Source organism: Anthonomus grandis, chromosome 3 (genome assembly GCF_022605725.1).
Source record: "Anthonomus grandis grandis chromosome 3, icAntGran1.3, whole genome shotgun sequence".
Classification (NCBI taxonomy): domain Eukaryota; kingdom Metazoa; phylum Arthropoda; class Insecta; order Coleoptera; family Curculionidae; genus Anthonomus; species Anthonomus grandis.
In genome coordinates, this window is record NC_065548.1 from 4,136,692 (window position 1) to 4,155,015 (window position 18,324).

Consider the following 18,324-nt stretch of genomic DNA (forward strand, 5'->3'; position numbering starts at 1 on the left):
AACAATTTCATATATTAACGATTTCTGTAGAATGAAAACTTTAGGAGTTAGAAGGATTTTTATGAGGCAAGCTCCAAAATGCGACAGATTTAAGCTTTTTATAAAAAAATTAAATTTTGCAATATTTGGACCTCGTCCAACATTTTTGAGCATAACTTCTTGTGCCTTTAATATATTTTAAAAAATCTTTTACATCAATCAGAAGCAATGTCTGATGATGGATTTGACGTTCGAAACGTTAAGATAGATTAAGGATTCATTGTGTTATATACAATTTTGCTGAGCTCTAATTATAGGCAATTTTTGTTCGCGAGTTTTACACAATTTTCAGGATAACTAAAAAACTGTTTTATGAAATTCAATGAAAGTTTTGCCAAAAGTAGAATTTATCTTTACTGAACAATTTCTCATATTAACGATTCCTGTAGATTGAAAACTTTGGGAATTGGATGCATTTTTGTTAGCCAAGGTCCAAAAGGCACCAGGTTTGAGTTTTTGTAAAAAAAAATAAATTTTGCAATATCCATACATTTTTTATCATAACTTGTCTTGTTTTTAGCATAACTCTAAGATCTTTTACACTAATCAGAAGCAATGTCTAAATCAAAAAATTCATCCAGTATCATCACGTTTTATAAAAAGCAACAACACAATTACTCTTCCACACACATCACCTGTACTAATTTAATTATGTGATGCTGTAGATTTGTGTTTCGTGTTGTTACTTTTTATATATATAAAAAAAAGAAGCAATGTCTGATGATATATTTAACGTTCGAAACGTTGAGATAGCTTGAGTATTCACTGTGTTGACATGACTGTTAAAAAATTATATAATTTCATGTTTATTTAATATTAAAATCTAAAACATTAACCCACCATTAAGGACAAATCGATCTTGATTCACAACTTCAATTTTCAGGTCACATTTCATACAGCGTGAAAGTATTAAACGAGACCTTTTTATTTTATTACATTCAAACAGCTAAAGGATTCGAAACAATGCAAAAATTCCGTATTTGATTCATTTACATTATAATATGTAATCGACAAGTTGAAATTGAAAAAAATTATAAAAGCATGAAATGTTAATTAGGTCTTCTACCTGGAAACGATTATTGCATCAACGTAGTAACACAAAACAACCCAAAAGGCGAACTCTGTACCCTCTACACGATGCCGAGCCTCCATAGCGAAGAAAACGACACCATGGACGTATCAGAAGAACTGAGAGCACCGCAGTACTTACTAGAAGACAGTACGAATTCGACCAGTACGAAAATAACCTGGGACAGAATTCCGGGGGCTAAATTTTACAGTTTGTGTTATACAGAGGTGGGAGCGGACAGGAGGTGCGAGCAGGGAGACTTTTTCAAAAGGTCTGAGTAAACATTTTCTTAAAGTTCTTTCTAACTTGTTATTTATTGCAGCTATTCGACCAAGTTTACCGTGACAAAATTAAAACCGGATACGGAGTACGTGTTTAGGGTGAGGGCACACGATTCGAGCAACGCTCCCGGCATTTTGTCCGATGAATTGAGGGTGCGCACAAGAGGAGATGGTAAATTTATTTTATTAGAAACGGTTTAAAAGTGCAGGCTTAAGAGATCAAATTGCTGATAAATAGGGTCGTTGCTAGAGGCGTTATAATGAGATAGTCATATTGGAAACTCAAAATTACCATGATACAAAACGCTTATTAATTGAGAATGAACCAATCAATAGTTATTTTAATGACTCTCATTCAAACATACGGAGTCTCAATATAAATCATAATAAATTACAACTTTGTTTGTTGTTCAGCTTTGATTTTTTCATGTTTGACATGTACAGTGTGTGTCAATGGAATAAATTAGCTAATAAATAGATGGGAGCGTGTTGGAAAAAACGCTCGAACACGTCGATTGGTTTTTATAGTTGCGCATTTTTTTTAATAAAAACCTTTTATACAGGTGGTCAATACCAACTTGCTTAGTTTAAACATAACACCCTGTATGTTAATTAATTTTTAGATTCCTCAGATCATTTTATATTATATATATATATATATACAGGGTGACAATTTCAAGAGTAGCCATGGCTTATAATTTTTAAACCGTAAAAGATATAAAAAAAACCGTTTCTATAGTAACAAGAGGGAACCAAAATGATGAATTTTTTAGGGATATACTATCATCCCCCTAACCCCCAGAGCCACCTCCTTAAAAATTTTAAATTGGAAGGGTAGTCGAGTGATACCTTGTTTAAAAGGTCTATTAATTCCCTATATTTTGCCGTCTTACTCATTAAAATCAATGCAACCATTTCCGAGATATGTATGTCCTTTTAAATGTTAGTCAATTCATTTTAGTATCAGAATAAATATTTTTATTTATATAAAGCCAAAACAAAACTCCAATAAATAGTACACTTATACTGAAATTATTGAATTGTCGGAATGGTATTTGGCGATGTAAAAAAAAAGGAAAATTTTTGATGCCTGCCATTCTCGAAATATTTGTTGTTTTTTGTTTATTTAAATTTTGCCTTAAAATGTTCAATTTTTGGTTTGGTTAGTAATATCGTGGTTCTTTTTGTGATTTAAAGTTCTCTCACTGCTCTAGTTTTATTTTTACAATGGTTTATACGATCGCCGAAAGAGTTGAAATGATATTTATTTATGGTTCTCAAAATCGCTGTTTTCGTAGAAGTGCCACAATATTTAATGAGAGGCACCCAGATAAGCAGGTTGGGCATTATTACATCCAGAAGTTGGTAAGAAAATTTGAAGAAACTGGGTTTGTAGGTAATATAAAGAAAAATCAGCCAAGAATACTGGATGAAGCAACTCAGATTGAGGTTCTTGGGCATTTTGCTATGGATCCTGGTATGTCGACTCGTCAAGCAGCAGCTGCCACAGGAGTGTCTCGTGAATCAGTACGAAAGATATTAAAAATTAATAAATTCCATCCTTCCAATCCTACAGATTGTTCAAGAACTTGGTGATGACGATCCAGACAGGCGGATCGAATTTTGTGAATTAATGACCCAAAAAATAATAAATGAGCCACGTTTTATAAAAAACATTTGTTTCAGTGACGAGTGCACTTTTTATTTAAACGGTAACGTTAATAAGCAAAACTGCCGTTACTGGAGTGATGAGAATCCCCATATTTTTAGGGAAGGGCACACCCAATATCCCCAAAAAATAAATGTGTGGGCCGGAATTCTAGGGAATAATATAATTGGGCCATTGTTTATTGATGATAATCTAAATGGAGAAATTTATGCTGAAATGTTAGAAACAACTGTTGAGCCTTTAGTAATAACGGAATTGGAAAACCAAAGGGATGAAAATGGAGATCTTGTTCTTGATGAAAATTTATTGCATTTTCAACAAGATGGGGCCCCACCACATTATGTATTGCCTGTTAGAGAGTGGCTAGATAATCATTATCCAGACCAATGGATTGGTAGAAGAGGACCTATTGAGTGGCCGCCAAGATCGCCAGATCTCACCCCTCTCGATTTTTTTCTTTGGGGTCACCTAAAATCGGTCGTTTTCAAAACGCAGCCTGCCACCATTGAGGAGCTAAAACAAAGAATTACACAAGAGTGCCGATTATTAACAACTGAAGTTTTTAGAAATGTTCGTCAAGAGTTTGAAAACAGATTGTACTTTTGCTTGCAAAATAATGGAAGCCACTTTGAGCATTTAATAAAATAATTAAAGTTCAATGCAGATTTTTATTGTTTTAAAAATAGAATAAACGCAATATTGCAGAGTGTTTTCCTAGTTCTTAACCATTTGTACTAATGTTCAAATGTTAAATATTTTATGACATTTTCAAAATATGTTAATTTTATAAGAAATTAAAAAACACTTAAATAACCTTTAATAAAATATTAAAATTGGCATAACTCTAAAATAAATGCATTGATTATTATAAGTAGGGTCGCATAATATAGGGAATTAATAGACCTTTCAAACAAGGTATCACTCGACTACCCTTCCAATTTAAAATTTTTAAGGGGGTGGCTCTGGGGGTTAGGGGGATAATAGTATATCCCTAAAAAATTTATCATTTTGGTTCCCCCTTATTACTATAGAAACGGTTTTAAGCATTTTTTTATATCTTTTACGGTTTAAAAATTATAAGCCATGGCTACTCTTGAAATTGTCACCCTTTATATATAAGATTCTTTAATAATAGTAGATAAGTTAAATACAGAAAAAGATTTTTTTTAATCAATTCCAAGAGCTCTCTATTATATTAAAACGTTTCGTATTCATACTGGGTGATAACTATTTCATAATTAATTAATAACATCTATAAATTATACCTTAAGAAACGTCCGAATAATTTTAATTAATTAATAACCGTTTTTAGTGCCCTCACCGGTAACAAACCTAAAATATCTCGGCCTAAACTCTACGACCGTGTGTATCTACTGGCGCCCTCCGTTAATCAAGAACGGCAAATTAAAGAACTATCTGGTCTCGTACACCACCGACAAGAATTGGTCTTTGGAGGGACTGGTGGACGTGAATATATCCGCTAGCGAACAAACCAGTTCGGACAGCTGTAAAGGTGACGAAAACGATGGTAATAGTGATAAAATGAGCATTTTTTTTTAGACTTTTTTAACGTATAAATGAAATTTCAGATGTGTTATCGATGGTGTTGACTAATTTATCGAGCGATCACACGTATTTGGTGATGGTGAGGGCGGAGAATGCGGTCGGATTGGGAAAACCGTCGCCGCCGATTTTCGTGCGGATTCTGGACGTTTCCGGTGGGGCTGATGAGATGAACGGCTCGGATATGGTTGCCAGTAACCAAAGATTCGGTAAATAATCATGTTTATAATAATATTAAACGGATAATTATTTGGAATGATATTTAAAAGTAACGGCATAAGTACAAACATCAATGATATAAAGCTATAGAAGCTAAAAAAACACATAATCTGTACTACTAAAAATTATTTTAAAATAAAACGTATCAGGCCCACGCACAAAGAGCAATAACTATTAAATCCAGAAAATATAATTACACCTAAATTAAATATTGTATACAAATTTATAATAATATTCTTTGAAAAAAAAAATCGAAATTTCGCTAATGACTCCTTAGAATTGACGTTTTTCTTTTACGAAGAGTATAACTAAACAAAATTAGAAGATTTGGATCTGTTATAGAACTAATTTGAGAAGCAACAAAAAGAAAGTACTGTAACGAAGTTACAAGATTTTGTTTTTATTCTATAGAACTATAAGTTAGTCCAGGCAGTATTTTACCAGAAAGCTTTGCACCGTTAATATTTAATTCCAGAATGTATAATTTACCAAAAAGTGATGCGTATTTTAAGCTTTACCTTAGGGGTTATAGGTGGCTTGTAAAAGCTTATAAACATACCCATATTAACCAACCCTTCCAGTTATTTCTAATGGGTTGCATCTAGTCCTCCGTCAACTGTATTGTGATCTCTGGTCTTCGGTATTTTCAGTCCTGGTTATTCTTAGGAAAATGAGGACCATTGGAATACCTAGAACCGATAGTTCTTTATCATTAGAGTTATTTTCATGAATTTTCTTTCATTTTATATACACTGTTTACATCTTCTTTTATACAAGTCCTAAAGCTTACATACTTTAGAAAAGTCTCCTAAAAGAAGGGACATGACTTTTTGTGTAATAAGCATGATAAATTATGTTACAGCTTCTGATAGTTTTCCCGAAAAACTCGGTTTCCTTGAGCACATTTAGTCAACACTTGTCCTCCTGTTTTCACCTAAAGTACCTGGTGTTGAGGACTGAAATTAAGTTTATTTATCATATAATATTACTTGTTGTTCATTTGTACCATTTTCCCTCCGGAAAACTGCTTGAGTTTCCTCAATTGAATCTTTTTAAATATTGGTAAGTTTTGTTACTAATACAAACTTACAGAGTTATTTTACTAATAATTTAAGCAATTATGGTTTTTACGAACAAAGAAATGCAAGATATGATTAAATTTATTATAAATGTAATATGGACTGATGAAAGTACATTTACAAACTGCGGAATTTTTAAGACAAAGAATAAATGCATTTCGAGCCAAAATTTCGGGAAATTATTATTTCGAAAAATGTATCTTTTAATTTTATTTTCAGTTTTTGAGGTCGGAATTAATTTTTTATTAACATTTTCGGGATTTTCCGAGCCTTCTTATAATATTCCAGGTATTTGGAATAAAATCTAATTTAATTCCTGGCCTTTAGGGTCATTTTCCACACTTGAAATACACAAATTTTAAAGTATAATTTTTCTTTTAATCTTAACGTTTTAGAAAGAAGTTTTTGTTTACAATTTTTAATTCTAGAAACTTTGAAATTAATTTTTTTTTAATTTTCCAGATTTTTCGAACTTCCTTACAATATTCCAGTCATTTGAAATAAAATATAATTTTATTCCTAGACCTTAGGGTCATTTTCCACACCTTCCAAGTATTTTAAATAATTTATCTTTTAATTTCAATGTTTAAAATAATTTTTTGTTTAAGTTTTAAAATTTTTCAGATTTTTTGAGTATTTTTATGATATTCCAGTCATTTGATTTAAATCTTGTTTTATTCCAAGACTTTGGATCAATTATCACGTCTTTCAACTATTTCAAATAATTTTTCTTTTAATTTTAATGTTTTAGGATAAGTTTTTGTTTTTAATTTCAGAATTTTTGAAATTTTCTAGATTTTATTTGGTATTTTTATATTGTTCCAGGCATTTGGAATAAAATCTACTTTTATTCCAGGTCTTGGGAATAATTTTCCACGTCTTCCATTTATTTGAATTCACTTTTCTTTTAAGTTTAATACTTTAAGGTTGATTTGTTTTCAAGGTCAATGGAGCGATTTTTTAGTTATTTCAGACATTTAAAGGAGATTTTCACGTCTTCCAGGGATTTTAATTATTTAATTTATATTTTCCAGGAATTTTGCGTAATTTTCTATCTTCCAGGCATTTAACGTAATTTTTTAAAATAAAATAGAAAACGACTTCAAATAATAAGGATGTAATTCTGAAGTAATGTGTCTGCATTACTACGGCATTGCATTACTAGTATTCTGTCAAACGTGTAATATTATAAGTAACACCTACTGCGACAAATTCAGGTTTGTAATAATACAAAAAAAATTACTTATGTTACATCCTTAAAAAGGAAATTTTGCACAGATTTAAAAAATGCAAAAACCGAATATACTGTCTATAAGAAAATCGAAAATTGATGATGGTTGACAAAAGACGAAACGTCGAATTAAAAATCTAAAATTTTGTATTTTTTAGAATATTATCGGAACAAAAATTTATAATTTTTTTATGGAGTTTTATGAGATTTTAGTTGAACGACGTAGATTCAATTTTACTATAGTATACCTATTTAAATTGCTAAATGGCCTTATTGATGAGCCTCTATTCTTATGTAAACTTTCTCTTAATATGCCAGCATATCATAATACCATAAATATGATCTTAGTTTTTCCCTTCTATATGTAGCCAATAACAAGAGACATCTAGAATCTTCTCTTTTCAGTATGTATAATAAAATACACGATAAAATAGACTTATTTAATGTTACTTTACCCTAACTAAAAAGAATTTTAAGAGGAATATAATTAATTTATAATTCGTGAAATAATTTAGATTTAGGATTGTACTTTGTAATAGGATTAGTTACCCAGTGTAATATAATCTATAAAGTGCAAATAAATTAAGCAGTCGGTAATTGAGGTCACTTGAAAGAGGAGTTTTAAGATTTTTAAGAGCTTAATTTTACCGTGAGGCGAATATTGTACGTGATCCAGTTTGTCCTTTACGGTAACTAATGGTGCATGCTTGCATTGGAGAAGACAAATTACATTTCAAGTTAGATGATATGAAAATGTAAATACGTAAATTATTCTCCTAGTTTTTATTTAAAATTTTATTCGTATTTTATAGTTAAAATTTAATTAGTAGGGTTTATTTAGGGTTCTATTTACGTTTAACTTAATATTTGTTTCTATGTCAAATTTATGTTCTATTGTCGTAAAGCCCTATATTTTATATTTTCAAGAATTCGTAGACTTGCTCCCTTTAATTGTCAGTATTCCCTTGAAATTGTTGGTCTCTTTCGGCAAAAACAATGAAGGAAATTTTAAATATTACGAAGTTGTTCCATGGGCCTTTAAAAAGAACGCGTTCGTGACATTTTATTAAGTTTTTAATTGTTTAGTCAGTTTCTACCTTGGCAACAATTAAACGACAGTCAACTCCAGTTAGGTTAGAGTTTTTGACGTGTGTTCCTTCCGGAACTTTGTTACTATATTATTATCTAAAACACTTATACCTGTAAAATAAAAACTTAAACTGGAACTAACTGGAAATATTTCTATTTGAAGGTATAATCCTGGGAGTCCTAATTTCAATCTGCTGCATCATGTGTTGCGTAGCCCTAATTTTGCTGCGACGACGCTGTATGAAACGAAGAGCGTCGGCCAGGGATCGAATGGACGCCGCGAGTAATTATTGCCCCGCGGTAGCCCGATATACGACGCATTTGGGTACTGTACAAGTGAGGTAAGTGCGACAACGTCGGGAGTTTTTTTTTATTGCATTGCATTTATTTAAACATATTTTCATGTTTTTAGGGCGGAACAGCCGTGTTCATTGAACGAACACGAGGTGGAGCATTTGGTGCCCGAAGAACATACCTCTCATATACCGCCGGTTACTGTGGACCATCTGGATACTAAGGTGAATTATTGTTGTCGATGTTTTCAATTGATTTTTCTGGAATTTGGGTTTTTTTTTTGCGTAGTTTATTTAATTACAACGATAAAACATCATAGGATGAAGGATAGGAGATAAATGAGGGAAAATTAGAACTTTACCACTTTTTTCTATATCATCGTTTCATTTTCTTAATAGTGTTTGGATCGACTGGAAATAGTGTTTTTCTGGCGTAGAGTGTCTAATTATACTCGAAAAACATCACTTTATTTCCATCTTCTTCTAATTTGTAAACTGAGATAGGGATATATAAATGAGAATTCGACTTTTCCACTATTTTCTATATCATCGTTTAATTCTCTTAATAGTGTTTGGATCGACTGGAAATAGTGTTTTTCTGGTGTAAAGTGTCTAATTATACTCGAAAAACATCACTTTATTCCCATCCTCTTCTAATTTTCAAACTGAGATAGGGATATATAAATGAGAATTCGACTTTTCCACTATTTTCTATATCATCGTTTAATTTTCTTAATAGTGTTTGGATCGACTGGAAATAGTGTTTTTCTGGCGTAAAGTGTCTAATTATACTCGAAAAACATCACTTTATTCCCATCCTCTTCTAATTTTCAAACTGAGATAGGGATATATAAATGAGAATTCGACTTTTCCACTATTTTCTATATCATCGTTTAATTCTCTTAATAGTGTTTGGATCGACTGGAAATAGTGTTTTTCTGGCGTAAAGTGTCTAATTATACTCGAAAAACATCACTTTATTCCCATCCTCTTCTAATTTTCAAACTGAGATAGGGATATATAAATGAGAATTCGACTTTTCCACTATTTTTCTATATCATCGTTTAATTCTCTTAATAGTGTTTGGATCGACTGGAAATAGTGTTTTTCTGGCGTAAAGTGTCTAATTATACTCGAAAAACATCACTTTATTCCCATCCTCTTCTAATTTTCAAACTGAGATAGGGATATATAAATGAGAATTCGACTTTTTCACTTTTTTCTATATCATCGTTTCATTCTCTTAATAGTGTTTAGATCGACTGGAAATAGTGTTTTTCTTGCGTAAAGTGTCTAATTATACTCGAAAAACATCACTTTATTCCCATCTTCTTCTAATTTTCAAACTGAGATAGGGATATATAAATGAGAATTCGACTTTTTCACTTTTTTCTATATCATCGTTTCATTCTCTTAATAGTGTTTGGATCGACTGGAAATAGTGTTTTTCTTGCGTAAAGTGTCTAATTATACTCGAAAAACATCACTTTATTCCCATCCTCTTCTAATTTTCAAACTGAGATAGGGATATATAAATGAGAATTCGACTTTTTCACTTTTTTCTATATCATCGTTTCATTCTCTTAATAGTGTTTGGATCGACTGGAAATAGTGTTTTTCTTGGGTAAAGTGTCTAATTATACTCGAAAAACATCACTTTATTCCCATCCTCTTCTAATTTGTAAACTGAGATAGGGATATATAAAAGAGAATTCGACTTTTCCACTATTTTCTATATCATCGTTTAATTTTCTTAATAGTGTTTGGATCGACTGGAAATAGTGTTATTCTGGCGTAAAGTGTCTAATTATACTCGAAAAACATCACTTTATTCCCATCCTCTTCTAATTTTCAAACTGAGATAGGGATATATAAATGAGAATTCGACTTTTCCACTATTTTTCTATATCATCGTTTAATTCTCTTAATAGTGTTTGGATCGACTGGAAATAGTGTTTTTCTGGCGTAAAGTGTCTAATTATACTCGAAAAACATCACTATATTCCCATCCTCTTCTAATTTGTAAACTGACATAGGGATATATAAATGAGAATTCGACTTTTCCATTATTTTTCTATATCATCGTTTAATTCTCTTAATAGTGTTTGGATCGACTGGAAATAGTGTTTTTCTGGCGTAAAGTGTCTAATTATACTCGAAAAACATCACTTTATTCCCATCCTCTTCTAATTTGTAAACTGAGATAGGGATATATAAATGAGAATTCGACTTTTCCACTATTTTTCTATATCATCGTTTAATTCTCTTAATAGTGTTTGGATCGACTGGAAATAGTGTTTTTCTGGCGTAAAGTGTCTAATTATACTCGAAAAACATCACTTTATTCCCATCCTCTTCTAATTTTCAAACTGAGATAGGGATATATAAATGAGAATTCGACTTTTCCACTATTTTTCTATATCATCGTTTAATTCTCTTAATAGTGTTTGGATCGACTGGAAATAGTGTTTTTCTGGCGTAAAGTGTCTAATTATACTCGAAAAACATCACTTTATTCCCATCCTCTTCTAATTTGTAAACTGAGATAGGGATATATAAATGAGAATTCGACTTTTCCACTATTTTCTATATCATCGTTTAATTCTCTTAATAGTGTTTGGATCGACTGGAAATAGTGTTTTTCTGGCGTAAAGTGTCTAATTATACTCGAAAAACATCACTTTATTCCCATCCTCTTCTAATTTTCAAACTGAGATAGGGATATATAAATGAGAATTCGACTTTTCCACTATTTTCTATATCATCGTTTAATTTTCTTAATAGTGTTTGGATCGACTGGAAATAGTGTTATTCTGGCGTAAAGTGTCTAATTATACTCGAAAAACATCACTTTATTCCCATCCTCTTCTAATTTTCAAACTGAGATAGGGATATATAAATGAGAATTCGACTTTTCCACTATTTTTCTATATCATCGTTTAATTCTCTTAATAGTGTTTGGATCGACTGGAAATAGTGTTTTTCTGGCGTAAAGTGTCTAATTATACTCGAAAAACATCACTTTATTCCCATCCTCTTCTAATTTGTAAACTGACATAGGGATATATAAATGAGAATTCGACTTTTCCATTATTTTTCTATATCATCGTTTAATTCTCTTAATAGTGTTTGGATCGACTGGAAATAGTGTTTTTCTGGCGTAAAGTGTCTAATTATACTCGAAAAACATCACTTTATTCCCATCCTCTTCTAATTTGTAAACTGAGATAGGGATATATAAATGAGAATTCGACTTTTCCACTATTTTTCTATATCATCGTTTAATTCTCTTAATAGTGTTTGGATCGACTGGAAATAGTGTTTTTCTGGCGTAAAGTGTCTAATTATACTCGAAAAACATCACTTTATTCCCATCCTCTTCTAATTTTCAAACTGAGATAGGGATATATAAATGAGAATTCGACTTTTCCACTATTTTTCTATATCATCGTTTAATTCTCTTAATAGTGTTTGGATCGACTGGAAATAGTGTTTTTCTGGCGTAAAGTGTCTAATTATACTCGAAAAACATCACTTTATTCCCATCCTCTTCTAATTTGTAAACTGAGATAGGGATATATAAATGAGAATTCGACTTTTCCACTATTTTCTATATCATCGTTTAATTCTCTTAATAGTGTTTGGATCGACTGGAAATAGTGTTTTTCTGGCGTAAAGTGTCTAATTATACTCGAAAAACATCACTTTATTCCCATCCTCTTCTAATTTTCAAACTGAGATAGGGATATATAAATGAGAATTCGACTTTTCCACTATTTTTCTATATCATCGTTTAATTCTCTTAATAGTGTTTGGATCGACTGGAAATAGTGTTTTTCTGGCGTAAAGTGTCTAATTATACTCGAAAAACATCACTTTATTCCCATCCTGTTCTAATTTGTAAACTGAGATAGGGATATATAAATGAGAATTCGACTTTTCCACTATTTTTCTATATCATCGTTTAATTCTCTTAATAGTGTTTGGATCGACTGGAAATAGTGTTTTTCTGGCGCAAAGTGTCTAATTATACTCGAAAAACATCACTTTATTCCCATCCTCTTCTAATTTTCAAACTGAGATAGGGATATATAAATGAGAATTCGACTTTTTCACTTTTTTCTATATCATCGTTTCATTCTCTTAATAGTGTTTAGATCGACTGGAAATAGTGTTTTTCTTGCGTAAAGTGTCTAATTATACTCGAAAAACATCACTTTATTCCCATCTTCTTCTAATTTTCAAACTGAGATAGGGATATATAAATGAGAATTCGACTTTTTCACTTTTTTCTATATCATCGTTTCATTCTCTTAATAGTGTTTGGATCGACTGGAAATAGTGTTTTTCTTGCGTAAAGTGTCTAATTATACTCGAAAAACATCACTTTATTCCCATCCTCTTCTAATTTTCAAACTGAGATAGGGATATATAAATGAGAATTCGACTTTTTCACTTTTTTCTATATCATCGTTTCATTCTCTTAATAGTGTTTGGATCGACTGGAAATAGTGTTTTTCTTGGGTAAAGTGTCTAATTATACTCGAAAAACATCACTTTATTCCCATCCTCTTCTAATTTGTAAACTGAGATAGGGATATATAAAAGAGAATTCGACTTTTCCACTATTTTCTATATCATCGTTTAATTTTCTTAATAGTGTTTGGATCGACTGGAAATAGTGTTATTCTGGCGTAAAGTGTCTAATTATACTCGAAAAACATCACTTTATTCCCATCCTCTTCTAATTTTCAAACTGAGATAGGGATATATAAATGAGAATTCGACTTTTCCACTATTTTTCTATATCATCGTTTAATTAGTTCTCTTAATAGTGTTTGGATCGACTGGAAATAGTGTTTTTCTGGCGTAAAGTGTCTAATTATACTTGAAAAACATCACTTTATTCCCATCCTCTTCTAATTTGTAAACTGAGATAGGGATATATAAATGAGAATTCGACTTTTCCACTATTTTTCTATATCATCGTTTCATTCTCTTAATAGTGCTTGGATCCACTGGAAATAGTGTTTTTCTGGCGTAAAGTGTCTAATTATACTTGAAAAACATCACTTTATTCCCATCCTCTTCTAATTTGTAAACTGAGATAGGGATATATTAATGAGAATTCGACTTTTCCACTATTTTTCTATATCATCGTTTAATTCTCTTAATAGTGTTTGGATCGACTGGAAATAGTGTTTTTCTGGTGTAAAGTGTCTAATTATACTCGAAAAACATCACTTTATTCCCATCCTCTTCTAATTTGTAAACTGAGATAGGGATATATAAATGAGAATTCGACTTTTCCACTATTTTTCTATATCATCGTTTAATTCTCCTAATAGTGTTTGGATCGACTGGAAATAGTGTTTTTCTGGCGTAAAGTGTCTAATTATACTTAAAAAACATCACTTTATTCCCATCCTCTTCTAATTTTCAAACTGAGATAGGGATATATAAATGAGAATTCGACTTTTCCACTATTTTTCTATATCATCGTTTAATTCTCTTAATAGTGTTTGGATCGACTGGAAATAGTGTTTTTCTGGCGTAAAGTGTCTAATTATACTCGAAAAACATCACTTTATTCCCATCCTCTTCTAATTTGTAAACTGAGATAGGGATATATAAATGAGAATTCGACTTTTCCACTATTTTTCTATATCATCGTTTCATTCTCTTAATAGTGTTTGGATCGACTGGAAATAGTGTTTTTTCTGGCGTAAAGTGTCTAATTATACTCGAAAAACATCACTTTATTCCCATCCTTTTCTAATTTGTAAACTGACATAGGGATATATAAATGAGAATTCGACTTTTCCACTATTTTTCTATATCATCGTTTCATTCTCTTAATAGTGTTTGGATCGACTGGAAATAGTGTTTTTCTGGCGTAAAGTGTCTAATTATACTTAAAAAACATCACTTTATTCCCATCCTCTTCTAATTTTCAAACTGAGATAGGGATATATAAATGAGAATTCGACTTTTCCACTATTTTTCTATATCATCGTTTAATTCTCTTAATAGTGTTTGGATCGACTGGAAATAGTGTTTTTTCTGGCGTAAAGTGTCTAATTATACTTAAAAAACATCACTTTATTCCCATCCTCTTCTAATTTTCAAACTGAGATAGGGATATATAAATGAGAATTCGACTTTTCCACTATTTTTCTATATCATCGTTTAATTCTCCTAATAGTGTTTGGATCGACTGGAAATAGTGTTTTTCTGGCGTAAAGTGTCTAATTATACTTAAAAAACATCACTTTATTCCCATCCTCTTCTAATTTTCAAACTGAGATAGGGATATATAAATGAGAATTCGACTTTTCCACTATTTTTCTATATCATCGTTTCATTCTCTTAATAGTGTTTGGATCGACTGGAAATAGTGTTTTTCTGGCGTAAAGTGTCTAATTATACTCGAAAAACATTACTTTATTCCCATCCTCTTCTAATTTGTAAACTGAGATAGGGATATATAAATGAGAATTCGACTTTTCCACTATTTTTCTATATCATCGTTTAATTCTCCTAATAGTGTTTGGATCGACTGGAAATAGTGTTTTTCTGGTGTAAAGTGTCTAATTATACTCGAAAAACATCACTTTATTCCCATCCTCTTCTAATTTGTAAACTGAGATAGGGATATATAAATGAGAATTCGACTTTTCCACTATTTTTCTATATCATCGTTTAATTCTCCTAATAGTGTTTGGATCGACTGGAAATAGTGTTTTTCTGGCGTAAAGTGTCTAATTATACTTAAAAAACATCACTTTATTCCCATCCTCTTCTAATTTTCAAACTGAGATAGGGATATATAAATGAGAATTCGACTTTTCCACTATTTTTCTATATCATCGTTTAATTCTCTTAATAGTGTTTGGATCGACTGGAAATAGTGTTTTTCTGGCGTAAAGTGTCTAATTATACTTAAAAAACATCACTTTATTCCCATCCTCTTCTAATTTTCAAACTGAGATAGGGATATATAAATGAGAATTCGACTTTTCCACTATTTTTCTATATCATCGTTTAATTCTCCTAATAGTGTTTGGATCGACTGGAAATAGTGTTTTTCTGGCGTAAAGTGTCTAATTATACTTAAAAAACATCACTTTATTCCCATCCTCTTCTAATTTTCAAACTGAGATAGGGATATATAAATGAGAATTCGACTTTTCCACTATTTTTCTATATCATCGTTTAATTCTCCTAATAGTGTTTGGATCGACTGGAAATAGTGTTTTTCTGGCGTAAAGTGTCTAATTATACTCGAAAAACATCACTTTATTCCCATCCTCTTCTAATTTGTAAACTGAGATAGGGATATATAAATGAGAATTCGACTTTTCCACTATTTTTCTATATCATCGTTTCATTCTCTTAATAGTGTTTGGATCGACTGGAAATAGTGTTTTTCTGGCGTAAAGTGTCTAATTATACTCGAAAAACATCACTTTATTCCCATCCTCTTCTAATTTGTAAACTGAGATAGGGATATATAAATGAGAATTCGACTTTTCCACTATTTTTCTATATCATCGTTTCATTCTCTTAATAGTGTTTGGATCGACTGGAAATAGTGTTTTTCTGGCGTAAAGTGTCTAATTATACTCGAAAAACATCACTTTATTCCCATCCTCTTCTAATTTGTAAACTGAGATAGGGATATATAAATGAGAATTCGACTTTTCCACTATTTTTCTATATCATCGTTTAATTCTCTTAATAGTGTTTGGATCGACTGGAAATAGTGTTTTTCTGGCGTAAAGTGTCTAATTATACTTAAAAAACATCACTTTATTCCCATCCTCTTCTAATTTTCAAACTGAGATAGGGATATATAAATGAGAATTCGACTTTTCCACTATTTTTCTATATCATCGTTTAATTCTCCTAATAGTGTTTGGATCGACTGGAAATAGTGTTTTTCTGGCGTAAAGTGTCTAATTATACTTAAAAAACATCACTTTATTCCCATCCTCTTCTAATTTTCAAACTGAGATAGGGATATATAAATGAGAATTCGACTTTTCCACTATTTTTCTATATCATCGTTTAATTCTCCTAATAGTGTTTGGATCGACTGGAAATAGTGTTTTTCTGGCGTAAAGTGTCTAATTATACTCGAAAAACATCACTTTATTCCCATCCTCTTCTAATTTGTAAACTGACATAGGGATATATAAATGAGAATTCGACTTTTCCACTATTTTTCTATATCATCGTTTAATTCTCCTAATAGTGTTTGGATCGACTGGAAATAGTGTTATTCTGGCGTAAAGTGTCTAATTATACTTAAAAAACATCACTTTATTCCCATCCTCTTCTAATTTTCAAACTGAGATAGGGATATATAAATGAGAATTCGACTTTTCCACTATTTTTCTATATCATCGTTTAATTCTCTTAATAGTGTTTGGATCGACTGGAAATAGTGTTTTTCTGGCGTAAAGTGTCTAATTATACTTAAAAAACATCACTTTATTCCCATCCTCTTCTAATTTTCAAACTGAGATAGGGATATATAAATGAGAATTCGACTTTTCCACTATTTTTCTATATCATCGTTTAATTCTCCTAATAGTGTTTGGATCGACTGGAAATAGTGTTTTTCTGGCGTAAAGTGTCTAATTATACTTAAAAAACATCACTTTATTCCCATCCTCTTCTAATTTTCAAACTGAGATAGGGATATATAAATGAGAATTCGACTTTTCCACTATTTTTCTATATCATCGTTTAATTCTCCTAATAGTGTTTGGATCGACTGGAAATAGTGTTTTTCTGGCGTAAAGTGTCTAATTATACTCGAAAAACATCACTTTATTCCCATCCTCTTCTAATTTGTAAACTGAGATAGGGATATATAAATGAGAATTCGACTTTTCCACTATTTTTCTATATCATCGTTTCATTCTCTTAATAGTGTTTGGATCGCCTGGAAATAGTGTTTTTCTGGTGTAAAGTGTCTAATTATACTCGAAAAACATCACTTTATTCCCATCCTCTTCTAATTTGTAAACTGAGATAGGGATATATAAATGAGAATTCGACTTTTCCACTATTTTTCTATATCATCGTTTAATTCTCCTAATAGTGTTTGGATCGACTGGAAATAGTGTTTTTCTGGCGTAAAGTGTCTAATTATACTTAAAAAACATCACTTTATTCCCATCCTCTTCTAATTTTCAAACTGAGATAGGGATATATAAATGAGAATTCGACTTTTCCACTATTTTTCTATATCATCGTTTAATTCTCTTAATAGTGTTTGGATCGACTGGAAATAGTGTTTTTTTGGCGTAAAGTGTCTAATTATACTCGAAAAACATCACTTTATTCCCATCCTCTTCTAATTTGTAAACTGAGATAGGGATATATAAATGAGAATTCGACTTTTCCACTATTTTTTCTATATCATCGTTTCATTCTCTTAATAGTGTTTGGATCGACTGGAAATAGTGTTTTTCTGGCGTAAAGTGTCTAATTATACTCGAAAAACATCATTTTATTTCCATCCTCTTCTTGTTTTTAAACTGAGATAGGGATATATAAATGAGAATTCGACTTTTCCACTATTTTTCTATATCATCGTTTAATTCTCCTAATAGTGTTTGGATCGACTGGAAATAGTGTTTTTCTGGCGTAAAGTGTCTAATTATACTCGAAAAATATCACTTTATTCCCATCCTCTTCTAATTTTCAAACTGAGATAGGGATATATAAATGAGAATTCGACTTTTTCACTTTTTTCTATATCATCGTTTCATTCTCTTA

At 31.0% G+C, this 18,324-nt stretch overlaps 1 protein-coding gene across 4 annotated transcripts in view; it reads left to right on the plus strand.

Annotated features, from left to right (window-relative positions):
* Positions 1-18,324, plus strand: part of LOC126733763 (protogenin-like) — a 125,306-nt gene that overhangs the window by 65,147 nt on the left and 41,835 nt on the right. For all 4 annotated transcript variants that reach the window (XR_007659857.1, XR_007659858.1, XR_007659859.1 and 1 more), the window contains exons 12-17: positions 1,097-1,379; positions 1,431-1,561; positions 4,371-4,586; positions 4,648-4,830; positions 8,403-8,580; positions 8,652-8,757. Coding sequence is in view for 1 of the 4 variants with exons in the window: in XM_050437159.1 (XP_050293116.1) it covers positions 1,097-1,379; positions 1,431-1,561; positions 4,371-4,586; positions 4,648-4,830; positions 8,403-8,580; positions 8,652-8,757 (1,097 nt within the window). In the remaining 3 variants the exon portion in view is untranslated. The remainder of the gene's footprint in view (positions 1-1,096; positions 1,380-1,430; positions 1,562-4,370; positions 4,587-4,647; positions 4,831-8,402; positions 8,581-8,651; positions 8,758-18,324) is intronic.